The sequence below is a fragment of the Pogona vitticeps genome, chromosome 3 (assembly GCF_051106095.1).
Source record: "Pogona vitticeps strain Pit_001003342236 chromosome 3, PviZW2.1, whole genome shotgun sequence".
NCBI lineage: Eukaryota > Metazoa > Chordata > Lepidosauria > Squamata > Agamidae > Pogona > Pogona vitticeps.
The window spans coordinates 49,347,195-49,362,659 of NC_135785.1; the positions used below are offsets into that span (position 1 = coordinate 49,347,195).

The 15,465-nt window shown below is 42.5% G+C and overlaps 1 protein-coding gene and 1 non-coding gene across 6 annotated transcripts in view; both read left to right on the forward strand.

Moving 5' to 3' along the window:
* ATG16L1 (autophagy related 16 like 1) overlaps window positions 1–15,465 on the forward strand; it is a 36,353-nt gene that overhangs the window by 3,506 nt on the left and 17,382 nt on the right. For 3 of the 5 annotated variants that reach the window (XM_020787393.3, XM_078389371.1, XM_072995774.2), the window contains exons 4-10: window positions 598–671; window positions 774–1,025; window positions 1,760–1,825; window positions 3,307–3,393; window positions 12,376–12,432; window positions 12,618–12,665; window positions 13,355–13,457. In XM_020787393.3, coding sequence (XP_020643052.3) covers window positions 598–671; window positions 774–1,025; window positions 1,760–1,825; window positions 3,307–3,393; window positions 12,376–12,432; window positions 12,618–12,665; window positions 13,355–13,457 — 687 coding nt within the window. The remainder of the gene's footprint in view (window positions 1–597; window positions 672–773; window positions 1,026–1,759; window positions 1,826–3,306; window positions 3,394–12,375; window positions 12,433–12,617; window positions 12,666–13,354; window positions 13,458–15,465) is intronic. The other 2 variants (XM_020787394.3, XM_020787395.3) reach the window with 2 other exon arrangements.
* On the forward strand, window positions 13,793–14,075 carry LOC140706273 (small Cajal body-specific RNA 6). Its single transcript, XR_012085913.2, has one exon.

A 15,465-nucleotide genomic window follows, 5' to 3' on the forward strand; every position in this document is an offset into this window, starting at 1 on the left:
TTCATCGTAATGCGGTTTCATCATTAAACGGGGCAATCGTAAAGCAAGGCACCACTGTAAGTTAAATATTAAAAAATAAATTAAACAATATATGATTTAAAATACAACTAAAAGATTAAAACTTGAAAACATAAAAAATAGTAAAATTATCTGCTAAAATGGGGTTCAGGGATTCAGTTATAATTGTCAAAAACCTGCTTGAAGAGATGGGTCTTCAGCTTTTTTTGGAAGGGTTAAAAAGAAGGGTCCATCCCGATCTCCCGAGGAAGAGTGTTCCATAGCCCCTTAGCTGCCACAGAGAAGGCCCTCTCCCGTGTCCTCACCAGCTGTCCTTGTGCTGGCAATGGGACCAAGAGGAGGGCCTCCTCCACTGATTTTAATGGCCGAGAAGGCATGTATAGGAATTATTATGACATAACCTTTCATGCAGTAGAATGCATTTTATCAGATATATGTGATGTCATGCTGATCTTGTAGCTGCATATACACAGGAATGTCAAAGGGGGAAGCAATGAGATCAGATGTGAATAAAATGTGGAAAATAGACTGTGACTAATTTATTTTCTTCATTAATGTAGTTTTTTTCTCTCCTTGTAGTTGGCCCAGTCTGTTATCGATCTGAACAACCAAATACAACAAAAGGACAAAGAAATGCAGCTAAATAATGCAAAGTGTGTAGATTTATTATTGTTATCAGAATTTGATCTAATTGCGTGGTGTCAGGCTTTTGATTTCTGGTTCAGTTCTCACCATACTGGTTCCTTCTCTTGAAGGATTGCAGAATATTTGCAAAAGATATCTGAAATGGAGACAGAGTGCCAGGATCTGCGCAACAAGTTACAAGATCTTGAACGAGCCAATCAAACTCTCAAGGATGAATATGATGCTCTCCAGATCACCTTTACTGCTCTTGAAGAAAAATTAAGAAAAACTACTGAAGACAATCAAGAGCTGGTAACACGCTGGATGGCAGAGAAGGCTCAAGAAGCTAATCGGCTCAATGCAGAAAATGAGAAGGATTCAAGGTATGATTTATTTATTTATTTATTCTATTTATACCCTGCCTATCTGGTCATTTCGACCACTCTAGGCGAAATGCCCATCATGATATGATGTTGACACCTGTTCTGAACAAACCATTTTAGAAAGGATATGGAATGGAAGCCCTAGGCCTGATTTTCCCCCCATTCTTTTCTCCTGCAGCTCTTATTTCAACTCACTGTGAATGTGTGTTTCAGCAAGATTTTGAACCTTAATGGCTAGGTGCAGTATATTTTGATCTCGGTATCATTACTGGCTATGTTTGCATGACATAGTATTCGCAAAGGATGTTTCCAAAGCTAACGTTGATCTGAATGCAGAGCAATTTAAAACTGACTTGTACTATACAGCTTGTGTCTGTTGAAATAATCCCAATTTTCCCCATGAATAAACTGGTGGATGGAGCATACAGATTGCCATATTTCCTGTTATAGGCATGCTTATGTAGACGTAAGCTGCTCCAGGTAAGACTTCCCTTGAGAGAGAGCATTCCAAAGACAAGAGATAAAATAATTCAAAGATTGCAGAAATATTGAAATAACAGGTCCTCCAGTTGGCACTGCAGTGAGCATGCTGAAGTTAGCAAGATGTTTGAGCATCTTGTCTCTCGTTCCTGGATTTGAACCTGCTTGAACAGTTGATAAACCCACACAAAAAATGTTTACAAATACTGGCAGAGTTTTTACTGGATTGCGTTGCATTTTGGTTTCTCTTGTAGAAGACGACAAGCTAGGCTTCAGAAGGAACTAGCAGAAGCCGCAAAGGAGCCACTACCCGTTGAACAGTAAGCATTCAGTTGGCTGATTCTTCCCTTATGATGGCATGTGCCAGTTTCTGGCAGAAAATATGAACCTGCAGCAAAGACTGATCACTAGTTTGATTGGTAGATATGCTTTTAAAAATTCTTATCTAGCATTTTGTACTGAATATATATAATGTTTAATTTTTCTGTTACATCTGAATCCTAAACTTCCAAACCAGCTAAATTTGGAGACAGCTAACTTTGTCATGAAAATGTGGTTATGACGAGGATGGGATTGAACTGGGAGAAAAAAAAGTCACTGGTGTGTGAACATTAGAAATGAGAATGGGTTAGGAGAAGGCAAAACAATATAGAATTGTGTGATGGACGTCTATTTGTACTAGAGCAGAATCTAATGTAAGGAATACCCTTTTGTGGTCTTCAGTTCCCCTGCCTGAGCTGGAAAATCCTTTGCACCATGTTTTCAGCAGCCAGAGAAAGCTGCAACGGGGAGAAGTTACATTTCTGACATTTCAGTGAGCTTCCTATTGAGTTTAGGCCACATTTTTACTGTCCATGTAGCATGCTTTCTTCCTTTAGCTGCCTCTCTTGAAAAGCAGAAAGGTTTCACTGTATTTTCCACCTCCACATTTTAGAAATCTAGCCAGCTGCTTCTTGCTACTTATCCAAACATGGGACAGGGCTTTGCTTTTGCCCTGGTAATTTAATACCTTCCTTAGGCTATCTCAATCCTCACGCCAGACTTCTCTGGGCTGTGCTTGCATTGAGGATTTTTAAAAAAGTTAGTACATGCCTAGTAGTGCATATACGTCGCCCATCTGAATTTTTCATGTAGAATCAAGACTTCTACCTTCTTTGAAAAAAAAGAAGGTATACTGTGGCTATACTCATTATCCTTTTTGTAAAACAAAAAGGTGAGTTGGGGAAAAATGAGATACCATTTATTGATACTGGTACATATGGACGAATCACTTATTTGCAAGAATAATTTGCCTGGATACCTTTGAAGTCACCTTCATACAAATTTCCCTTCTGACCACTTTCTTATAGTGCACAGAGTTGTCAAATTGTCACATTCAACAAAATGTATGGAGATGCCTCAGCTAGAATTCCAAAGCCTGAAACTGGTCAAAAAGAATGGGCAACCCGCCTTTTGAATTGCATCTATCTTATCTAGTTCCTTAAGGGAGATTATACAGAAGCAAGGCCAGCTAATGAATCACACAACAAATACTCTTCAAACAAAATGTGATAGAACATCAAAAAGCAAAATAGTAGTGATGTTGTCATTTTTCTTGGGAGACTAATACTCCTGTCACTCCTCAGCACTGTGTGCTGAAAAGGATGATAGTGAAATTCTGTGATTAAAAACCTGCAGAATTTCTCTCTCTCTCTTTTTTGTTTTATTTTGTTTTTGGCCTATATAGGTAAGCAAGCTTTAAAATGCCAGGATCTCTTTTAATTTTGAAATGATTCACAAGTCACTATCTGTCCTATCCCAGGGATGATGATATTGAAGTGCTTGCAGATGAAACAGCTGAGGCAGCTGATGAGACCTCTCCGGTGCGGACTGTCACACGGACATCCAGGTAAGAAGTGGGATTGGGGAAGACAAACTGATCGTTTTTTTCAAAAAAAAAGTGCAGCAAAGGTTTTATTGAGTAGCTGAAAAAAAATACTCGTAGTGGTCCTTAATGGTGCAAGGCTTTTAAAAGTTCCTTCTGTGGAAAGGGGACAGCACTATAAGAATATATAGAAAGGTTTTTATATTTTTCCTGTGTGGGTGTACTAGTCATTTCATTGACAAAAATGCCAAGAAAATATATTTATTTATTTAACTTATATGCCGCCCACTTTAACCAAAGGCCTCTAGGTGGCTTACAACAATTAAAATACAATAAAAAAGATAATACAGTACAATTAAAATATATACTCTAAAAATTGCCATCAGGACCTACAGTTGATATAATTTTAATTAAAAGCTTTCTGGAACAGGAAGGTTCTGGCCTGGTGCCAAAATGTCATCAGTGTCAGCGCCAGACGAATCTCAGTTGGGAGGGCATTCCATAGTCTGGGGGCAGCTGCCGAAAGGGCCCTTTGTCTACAAGCTATCCCTCTCACCTTGAGGGATGGCTCTTTCAAAAGGGCCCCCTGGCTAGATCTTAACTGCTGGGTAGGCTCATATGATAAATAATCTTAATAATACTCTTAGAACTGCAGAGGCATAGTGGGGAACTGAACTCACAACCAGATGCCTAAACCACTGAGCTATCTAGCAGTTATATACTAGTAATGTATTCTAAGTGGGCCTTGTTGGAGTGTAATGAGAATTCCACGGTTGTATGCTGTCAAGTATTCAACCTTGCTGTACTCTATACCTTGACAATCCCAGAAGGAACTACCAGAGATTGGAATTGATGATGATGATATTATTATTGTTGTTGTTGTTGTTGTTGTTGTTATTAAACCTCTGTGAGACAATTGACCAGTGCATCTAGTTCATTCAGAAAGTTATCTTAGTCATAATACAAGTCTGAATAGAGCTCAGAGATATTTATTGTTAAAAAAAGTGAAGATTTCAAAAATTATTGATGTATAATCATTAAATATGTACAGCATTACAATCAGTGGCATTCAGAGCCAAGAGACAAGGAAGTCTTACACAAATACACATTAGCTCTAAAATAGAAGGTCAGGTGTATGTTGGGCTGCCAAGATTTTAGAGAGTTGTATTCACATGGTTTTGGCAACATTTTATCTTTTGAGGAGTGTTTCAGGGTACCTGTACAGTGATGCCTCGCAAGACGAATTTAATTCGTTCTGCGGTTAATGTTGTCTTGCAAAAAATTTGTCTTGCGAAACGTGTTTTCCCATAGGAATGCTTTGAAATCTAATTAATGCATTCCTATGGGCAAAAAAGTCAGAACAAAGTCAATTTTGGTTTACAAAGGGTTTATTAAGTGCACTTTAAAGCCATACATAGTGTGCAGGTGATTTAAAAAATTTCAATCAAAATAACTTTAAACATCATAGAAAAGCATTTAAAAATCAGCAAACACAAGACAGGAACAAAAAACAGAAAACATTCGTCTTGCGAAGCACTGCCATAGGAACATTTTTCTTGCGAGTCATCAACCCCATTGTCAAATCCATTTGTCTTGCGAGTTTTTTGTCCTGCGAGGCACCACTGTACTTGAAGTGTATGCCCTGCTTTATGTGTGTTATTTTTTCTTGTATCATTGTTTGGAACTTGATGAAAGAATCCAGAAGTTCTTGGTACGGTCACCCTATTCAGGGCATCAGATACAAAAATGCTTGCAGTGTCTTTTCCTGTGTTGAGGAGGAAGCTCTGTAGCACAAAGGAAAGACACAGAGTTCAGTTAGAGACCTTATTTTGAGCGTAGTATGCTAAAATCTTGTGAGTGGATGGTTAGCCTTGTTATGCTGTGTAAATCTATATTGTCTGTTTCCTTATGTTTCATATCCAAATCTTATTCTGAAGATTTTGTTTGGCTGGGTTTTGTCTTCTAGTAAGAGAATTTAGCCAAGCATCTGCAAAGCTCTTCTTGGTCCTTGTGTTACTGTGAAAACCTGTACCTTAGCAAGGTCACTAGTAAAGTTTTAGTAGGATGACATGTGAAAAAAGGGATCTGAGAATACCCAGTCAAGTATCCAGCCAAAAATACATATGTCATATCTTAGGTAAAGTATCATTCTAAGGCATAAAAATGTGCAACAGTTGCCACTTTGACAGGACACTCATATTTTATAATTTCATAACAACTCATAACTTGTTATCCTTATGTTGTAAGCCGACTAGAGTGGTCGAAATGACTAGATAGGCGGGGTATAAACTACAATAAATAAATAAATAATAAATAAATAAATAAATAATTTTTTTGACCAGTGATTATTCAGTTGAATCCCTCTCAAAGGTTGCAATCCTGGTTGCAATCTAGTGTTATGGACAAATAGCCACACAGAATGTGGATTATGGCGCAATATTAATACAGTTAATATTGAGACAGCACCTTGCACAAATGCTACATGGAGGCAAACTGGTACTGTGTGTTTAGAAATTAGTGAATTTTTTTCTTTTTTCCTTAAATGTATGTATATTATTTTTATTTTATTGTATTACATATGATTATGATTTGATTATTATCTGATTTGTTTATATTAAGTTTTGTTTTTTGTTTTTTCCTTTTTCCCTTACTTCCTTTCCTTCCTTTCTTCACTTTCCTCTCCTCTTTCTCCCCCCCCCTTTTTTTTTACTTCCCTGTTTGGTCATGGAATGGAAGGCCTGCCCCCCCAGCGAGGGGCCCCAAAACATCTCAGTGGTCATGGGTAGGGGAAGATATGGCGTTGCCACCGTCCCTGCTCGTGTTAGAAGAACAATGAACCGATGCTTAAAACCTGTTCATTGTTCTGAGACGGTGTCCAACCCCCAGTATCGAGGTAGCCAGTCCAGTCGGCCATCCACTCTGCGCCTGGTGTTGTTGAATGCCAGGTCTCTATCTAACAAGGCTCAAGTAATTTACGATCTTATCTTGGAGCAGGATGCAGACCTGGCTTGCATAACCGAAACATGGATTGGCGGAGAGGGGGGTCCTCCCCTAGCACTCATCTGTCCACCCGGTTATGCTGTCCAACACCAGGGTAGACTGGAGGGTCGGGGGGGGGGAGTTGCTATTGTCTATAAATCCAGCTTGGAGGCTGCTAGGCGCTCCTCAGTGGTAAAACCAGGTCTCAAGGCTCTCCACATGTCGATTGGGGCCAGGGATGGTATTGGGATCTTGCTGGGTTACCGTGCTCCCCGTGACCCAGCCATTTCCCTACCGGAGCTGGTGGACTTTGTCTCCGCGGCACTGTTGGATTCCCCGAAGCTAGTGGTTTTGGGGGATTTCAACGTGCATGCGGGGCAGAGACTTCCAGGCCAGCTCTTGAGTTCTTGGAGACCATGGCCTTCTTGAACATGTCCCAACATGTCAATGGCCCCACCCACATGGGCGGCCACACACTTGACCTGGTTTTTTCCACTAATGGGAGCGAGAGTGGTCCGATGCTGACTGACCTCGAGTCGGTACCCTTGTCATGGTCGGACCATCACCTAATAAAATGCACCCTCAAAATGGCTCTCCCCCTCGCAGGGAGCAGGGACCTATTGTCATGGTCCGCCCTCGAAGGCTACTGGATCCGTCTGGATTCCAGGATGCCATGAGAGGTGTCACGGCTGACCTGGCTTCACTCCTGTCGACGCTCTGGTTGACGGTTGGTTCTCAGCCACGGCTAGGGCTGTAGACATGATCGCTCCTAAACGCCCTCTCCGCCGTAGAGACCGCCCGGCGCCCTGGTTTAACCAGGATCTCTGGGCGTTGAAGTGGGTCAGGAGACGGCTAGAACGCAAATGGAGAAAGGACCCGACGGATTTTAATTGGATAGCTGTTAAGGTCGCTACTAACCTTTACCTGGCCAAGGTAAAGGCTGCCAGTCGAGCATACTTCGCTAACTGGATAAGCGAAGCGTCCAACCAGCAGGCGGAGTTATTCCGTATAGTACACGACCTATCCGGAGTTGGTCTGAGTGATGGGCCTCCCCCTAGTTTTTTACTGGACCAATTTGCAGCATTTTTAAAATCAAAAGTGGAGGCCATTCGCTGGGACCTCTCTCCTTTTTTGAACACAGTGAGTCGAGCAGAGATGTACAGCGCTCCGTCTTGCCCGGTGATGCTTGACTCCTTTCAGCCTGTCACGCCTGACTCTGTGACCAGGGTGCTTGATCGCTGTCGTGCCACCACCTCCTCCTTGGACCCTTGCCCGGCCTGGCTAATCAAATCAGCCAGGCCTTCAACAACGGAATGGGCCACGGTTATAATTAATGGGTCTTTCCTTGAGGGCAGATTTCCATCCGCCCTGAAGGACACACTCATTAGGCCCATTAGGAAGAAACCTAGTTTGGCGGCGGACGAAATTGGCAACTATAGGCCCATCGCCAACGTTTCTTTCCTAAGCAAGGTGGTCGAGAGGGTGGTGGCCGATCAGCTTCAGGCGCTCCTGGATGAAACAGATGCCCTGGATCCATTTCAGTCGGGCTTCAGGCCGCGCCACGGTACAGAGACGGCATTGGTCGCCCTGTGCGATGACCTACTGCAGGAGGCCGACAGGGGCAAAGTGTCTCTGCTGGTCCTCCTCGATATCTCAGCGGCCTTTGATACCATTGACCATGGTATCCTCCTGGGGGAGGCTCTCCGAGTTGGGAATAGGGGGCTTGGCATTGTCCTGGCTCCGTTCCTTCTTGGAGGACCGCCCCCAGAGATTGCAGCTTGGGGAGAATGTCTCGGCCCCGTGGAGCCTCAATTGTGGGGTCCCACAGGGGTCGATTATCTCCCCAATGCTGTTCAACATCTATATGAGGCCGCTGGGTGGGGTCATCAGGGGGTGTGGGGCCCGGTGTCACCAGTACGCTGATGACACTCAGCTCTACATCTCTTTTCCACCCACCGCAGGAGATGCCGTTCTGTCCCTCCAGCGCTGCCTGGGGACCGTACTGCAATGGATGCAGGAGAATGGGCTGAGGCTGAACCCGGACAAGATGGAGGTACTCTTCCCACCAGGGATGGGGTCCGCAGCTTGGGGATCCACCTGGACCCGGTGCTCACTATGGAATCCCAGGTGGCGTCGGTGGTCCGCAGCGCCTTTTTTCACCTCAGGCGGATAGCCCAGCTGCGGTCCTACCTTGATGTGGGGGCGCTCACTACCTTGGTACATGCACTCGTAATCTCGAGATTAGACCACTGCAATGCGCTCTACGTGGGGCTACCTTTGAGGTTGACGCGGAAACTCCAAGTGGTGCAGAATGCGGCGGCCAGACTCCTTAGTGGAGTGAGAAAATTCCACCATATTTCTCCTATTCTGGCCGCATTGCATTGGCTGCCCATTCAGTTCCGCGTCGACTTCAAAGTTTTGACACTTACGTATAAAGCTCTAAACGGTTTAGGGCCTCGATACTTGGCGGAACGCCTACTCCCACCAAGATCTACCCGTGTCACTCGCGCAAGCCAGGAGGTGAGGCTGAGGAGCCTAACGCCGAGGGAGGCCCGGAAGGAAAACACAAGAAATCGGGCCTTCTCGGTGGTGGCTCCTCGCCTCTGGAACAACTTACCTCCTGAGATTCGCGGGGCTCCCTCGCTGACTACCTTTAAGAAGCAATTAAAGACTTGGATGTTTTGGCAGGCCTTTCCATCACATAACTCATGACCCGCTTCTTTTCTCCCTTACCGTTTTATGTTTTGGACTTTGTACATCGTAATGTAATGTTTTTATTACCTAGAATTGTGTATTTATATTTTTATTGTATTATTTGTGACTGTTAGCCGCCTAGAGTGGTCCTCGCCCGACCAGATAGGCGGGATATAAATAAAATAAATAATAATAATAATAATACTGGCATTGAATGGGGCCAATGTGAGGGTGATATTGGGAAACACAAAAGAAATTGCGGTCACCACATCTCAACATTAGAAGGAGTTATACTGCTTTCCAGAGCATTTATGAAGCAAATGCTCATCAATTCCTTGGTCCCAGAACCCATGACATTTATATTGGAACAGACAGAAGTGTGGAATACTGTAATTGCAGCTCTGTGTCAGGAAACCCACTGGTCAAATTACCTTACAGGAAAGTATTGATGAGTCTGTCACCAAATATGGTGTTATATTCCTCTTTAAAATGGGATTACAGTTGGAGCCTAACATTGACACAATCTGGGCCATGTTGAAAAATAATGTTCAAGGGGCAGTAGATGTTTTGGTGATTTTTTGTGACTTGAGATAAATTATTGAGGATTGACAGCAAACAGCTAATTTTAGCACAGCTGTATGAAGCATTACTGTAGTGTCTTGACTTTTACAAAATGAATGCATCAGTGCATGATAAAATTTGTGGCATTAGACTATAGAAACATGAAATGAATAATTCTGAAGTTATCGGTGAAAAACTATAAATTAAACTGACTGAAACTGCAGATTTGAATCTTGAATTTATTATTTATTATCAGGAACTTAAGGACCAGATTGGGTCCAAAATTGTCATTGGCATAAGTGAAATTTAATCATCCCTTAAATGTTGAATCTCTGACCCAAGCTTAAATAACTCAAAGTGCTGTAGTCCCCAACCTTTTTTAGACCCACGGACCGGCTGGGGAAGGCATGCACGAAGGAGCGCGCGCACTCGCGCGCAGATGCAAACGGGCTGTGCGGGGGGGGCGTGCGGTGGTGGTGGTGGGGAGGTATGTCAGAGGTTGGGGACCTCTGCTGTAGTGAATACAGAAAAAGTAAAGGAATTATAAGGCAGAATTCTAAGTGCAATTTTGGGCAACTTCGGAATCAAATGGGATGTAAAAAACTTCCTCTCACAACTGAAGTTGGAACATTGCTCTGCTGAAAAGAAGCAGTTTTTATGAGAAATCAAATTTCATTTCTCATTGGACAAAATGAGTGTATGACAGTGGAAAAGCTGCCTCCCCACATTTTTCTGTTGCTTTTTGCAACTGCAACCCACTGTTTTGCTGCATAATTTCCCCATGGGAATTAGCAAGTGGCTTTTTAATCCTTATTAGAAATATCATATTATGGTAATCAAGTGTACCAAGAAAGCAGTAGTATTTCTGGCTTCACTGATATTTTTGATCCTGTGCTATTTCATCTCTCCCTGAATACTGACTGATCATTGTATCTAGCTCAGTCATAAAGCACATTGTAACCCTAATATAAGCCTGAATACAGTCAGTGATATATATTGCACCACAAAATGTGTTTTCTAAATTTTTATTTATTTACAAGATTTTTTAGCCATGCCATTACCAATGGCCTCTGACACTTTTTGTGTGTTATACTAGTTACATCATTGTAATTTGGATCTTGACAAAAAAAATCAAGCAGCTTTTGGTATGTTCACCAAATTTAGGACTTGCATTGGTCAGAATTCTATTGCAGAATGATGGCAGTTGCAGTTTCTTGATAGTAAAGACTTTGACCACTCCTGAGGCTCCCCAGATCTTCCCCTGGTCAGAAAGTTGCCTTGGAGGAAACAGAATAGTGTGCGACCAATGACAGCATCAATCTTTATAAGTACAAAGTCGCACAATAGTATTTCAGCCACTGTACTCTTCTGTGCTGAGCAAAAAGCATGCCTGTTCTGTAAGACAAAGGGAAGACACCGGGTTCTGTTTGAAGCCTTGCCTTGGGCCTGGTATGTCAAAATCTTGTGAGTGGGTGGTTAGCCTTGTTATGCTATGAATTTCAATATATTCTACATTGGCTGTTTCCTGATGTTTTATGTACAAGTCTTGCATGTAAAACATTTGCTGCCTTTTTGTTGTGAAGTAAAAAGAATTTAATCATCCATGTGGATAAGCTCTATTTGCTATTTTATATTGCTGTCAAAGCCTCTACCTTGGCTAGAGCTGTCATCTGCAGTTTTTTAAAAAAGTCAATAAACCCCAATTCATTTCTGTAGAATTTGTGGAGGAAAAGATGCAGTAAAAGTAGAAATATTTCAGAATTATAACTTGCTGCTGCACCCAGTTACGGGGACACACACACACACACAAACACAGAGAGAGAGAGAGAGAGAGAGAGAGAGAGAGAGTGCTGCTCCATTTCCCATACCTCCCCTCTAGCCCTATCAGTGCTTCTTCTTATGTGCTACACATGGCGTGCAGTCATCATTGCAGGCCCACTACTGCCTTGGGCAGAATGTGTAACATTGCCAGACCGATGGCAGACATCTGGTAGGAAGCTGTTGCAAACACTTTTTCTCTTGGCTGAATGGACCAATCCCCAACTTTCTCAGTCCTCTCTTGCAGCTTCAGAGGGATGGGATGGTAGCAGCGACAGTTGTAGAAGTAAGGAGAGAGTTGAGCAGGCTCATTTCAAATTTACATGGGTGACATAACTTGTACATTTGCAGATGCCACTGAATTAACAGTGAAATGAAAATTACATGTGAAGTTACTTTATACAAGATGCCAAAGATTAAACCTGGAATTTTCTTCATGAAAAATATATGTTACCACTGAACCATGGCCTTTTCTTTTAAATTGGTTTAATGCAAGCAAAAGTGTTTACTTCCCTTCAGAAAAGCTTTTCTGAAGTTATTGTGCTTGATTTTATTATCAATATTCAAATGACTTGCCTCTTCAGGAGCATCTTTTTCTGCTCTTAGACCATCATGAATTTTGTTTCACGTATAACTGGCTAAGTAAGCATTTTCATTTCTGCGTTTTCAACACAGTGACCAGAACCCTCTTGAGATTTTACTCCAAAGTATGTGAGATCATGTAAGTTTTAGCTGCAATTTGCTGCCACAACTTACGTCATGTCACCTATTCCAGACTGAAATCCCAACAGGATTCCGGCCAGTGACTCTGCAAGCTATCCTGCTGTGGTTGACTTTCCCTAGTGGATGTGGGTCTTCAGGGAGAAATACTTTCCTGTTGCATGTTGCGGTCTATGTGTGTTTTGATCTCTGCTTGAACAATAAAATTTAAATCTGTCCTCCCCTCCTCTCTAGTAAGCGACTCTCCCAACCAGCTGGAGGCCTTCTGGACTCTATCACTAATATCTTTGGGTAGGTTAGAATCCATTTGCCTCTTTTTACACCTCAGTTCAATATATGCAAATATTTCAGTGACACAAGCAAACAGTTGTCCTTATCTCAGCCTTTTTTTCTTAGCTTCTGCCTCTCCTTTTCTTTCGTTTTCAACTTCTGTTCCTTAAATCTGCTATGTGCTGACCTCTTATCTTTCCCTCCAGTCTGTCTGAGTCTCCCCTTTTGGGACATCACTCTTCTGATACTGCCAGGTGAAAATTCGCTTGAAATTATTTACACTTAATCTAGCATGTGAATGAGGGATGTTGAAGTAATGGCCTTGTTTGATGTTCTATCTGTAGCAGTGAAAAGATGTCCCTATCAAATGATCCACTTAGAGGTTAGGCTGTAACAGGTTAGAAAGCAGAACCTCTGAATATAGCATAGTATGGGTGACTGTGTTACATCCTAATTTCTTCCTGCATTCCACAAAGCATGCAGATTCTGACTATCACTAGTCTCTAAGTATGTGACTTTGCAACCTAGTAGAAATTTACTTTTTGTACATGGGGAAATAGTTAGTACTGTTTAACATTTCTGCAGAAATGAGGTGCAGCAGTGACCCTCGAATCAGTTAGTTGGATCATCACAACTATTATAATTTTAGATAAGCTTCTCTCTATGCCAATGCTAATCAAGACTTGCCATGCAATCTACAGACCTGCGTGAGAAACCAGTGGCAGAGGTTATAGAAGCCAGTGGAGCCCAAGCCATGCAAAATCATCTCTTTGGGTGTAGTCACCCTGCTGCTGTAATGGTTGAACCTGGGCCCAGGTCTCTTTGCCCCTCCCCTGCCCTTCTTATCCTGTTGTGTAGTCGGGATCCTCCCCTTACCTGTAATTAGGAGAACCAGCTGGTTCCCTCATGTGCTTAACTGTATTTTGGGTGTGTCATTTCTCAGGAGGCGCTCTTTGTCCTCATGTCCTGCCCCTCAAGATAATGTGGATGTACAACCAGGTGCAATCAAAGAGGTGCGAGTTCCTAACACTGCAGTGTGTGTCTTTGTAAGTATCTCTGAGAGACATCGGCATTGAAAAGCAGAAATGATTACTAAATTGTATAATACTAATATTCTAGGCCAGTCAGGTTTACTGTTGTTGTTCTTGCACTGCTGTAATCCATGCAATGTTTTGCTTGCATGCTGGCATCCACCACCTGTGCTTGCATCCATGGAGCTGCGGAAAGGAGCAAAGAAAAGCACATTGTGTGATCTGTGGTGGGGAAAAGGACAGAATCTTTCTGGTCATCGTTTTTCACTTGCCTTGCAAGGCCAACCTAAAGCGATGGCAACCTTCACACACATGTACAATGCCTTGTAGGTTAGAAGGTATCTTGCTGAGGTCAGTGATGACAAGAGAAAAGACTGATTGCACTTGTGAACTGTACACACCCATTGACTTCTTCAGCTCCCAGCAGTTTTTCTTCTTCTCTTTCCCTCATCTGAAGTCCAGTAATGCTGTGAGGTGTTTGAGGACTGCTGACATTATGTGGATAAAGTCAGTGTGTGTTGCCTTCAGTGAAAGGGGCTTGTCACTGACTGTCATCCAACAAAGCTAGTCAAGGAGCTGTCATTTCTGGGGTGTGCCTTATTGTGCATGATCTTTAGTTTTCAAGCTGAGACCTCTCTTTTTTTTAATTATTGTAAATGATGATGATCTTCATTTTGTCTTCAGTTTTGACATTCATTGCATTTTTATGTTTCTTAAACCTCAGTATGCTTCTGGTTTCCCTAAGCTTTTCTTAACACTATACAGATATAGAAAGATAAGACAGTCACAGGCTAGTAGGCACAACACAAGGGAAAAGGAATGGGGGGAAGAGGAAGGCAAGCCTTGGAATAGCAACTCCTCCTCTGGCCGATGGATGAGATCAGGTTGGTCTTGGTTCTGACTGGAAGGTGCAAAGCAGCTCAGTGCAGCTGCCTTTTCTTTGGAAAGAAAATGGAACTGTGCAGCTGATTGTGCAATCATACTGTGCATCCCTGTTGCCTGGGCATAATGCCCAATAAAGATATGCCTCTGTAACTTTGTTACCTGGCACCAAAGTGGATGACTGCCATTGACGGGTGGGGCTGGAAGGGACCTTGAGTGTCATCTGAATACTACCCCGGGCTGAATTAGAAAATCCACATCTAAGGGATCCCTGACAGATGGCCACCCAACATATTTAAAAATATCTGATGAAAAAGAGAGTCTACTACCATCCAAGATGTTGGACTGCTCTTACTCTCAGGAAATTCTTACTGGGTAACAGTAACAAAATCTAGCATTAGATTTAGTCTAAGCTTACTAAATGCAAAATGATAGATCTCTCGTATCTCAACATTTTTGTCCTTATGTCGGTAATCATATGCTGCAGTATGCTCTCACACACAGACTCCCTGCGCGCGCTGCTTTCCTGGTCCTGACCAATTATATGTTGCTTCAAAGTTACAGACTATGCTGTTCAAAACGTCTTTGTTTCACTGACTTTCTTAGAGAGAACTCTGGAAGATGGAAAACTTAACATATACATTAGTCAGCAAATTTTCTTTCTGTGCCTTTGGTAGTTACATGTGTTTAATTTCTTGTATTTAACATCAAACAGGAAATGAGTAGAACCATCAGAGTGATTAGAATTGATAATGTGGTTTATTTGTGGGGGGGGGGCTACAGGCCAAAACTGAGGAAAACATGGGCTTCAGATGGCCTCCCAGGGCCATTTTTGAGGACCTCAGGTGTCACCAAGAGCCTCCCTATCCATCCCCAATTATTGTTTTTAGGAAAAAATGTGATTCCTTGCTTGTGGAAGCCTATGGAAGCAGTGGTTTTCAATATAAGGGCATTGAGGGGTTCCCTTAAGTTCTCCTCTCCCCCCCCCCACAACAGGCTGACACTTTGGATACTTCCTATTTAGTGGGGGCTGGATCACAAACTTGCCTGCAAGCTCCCTGAACTTGCCTACTCCTGCTCTAGCCTAAAACATTTGGACTGTGTCCTGATGTCACTTGTAACTGCTGTGTGTACCTTGTTT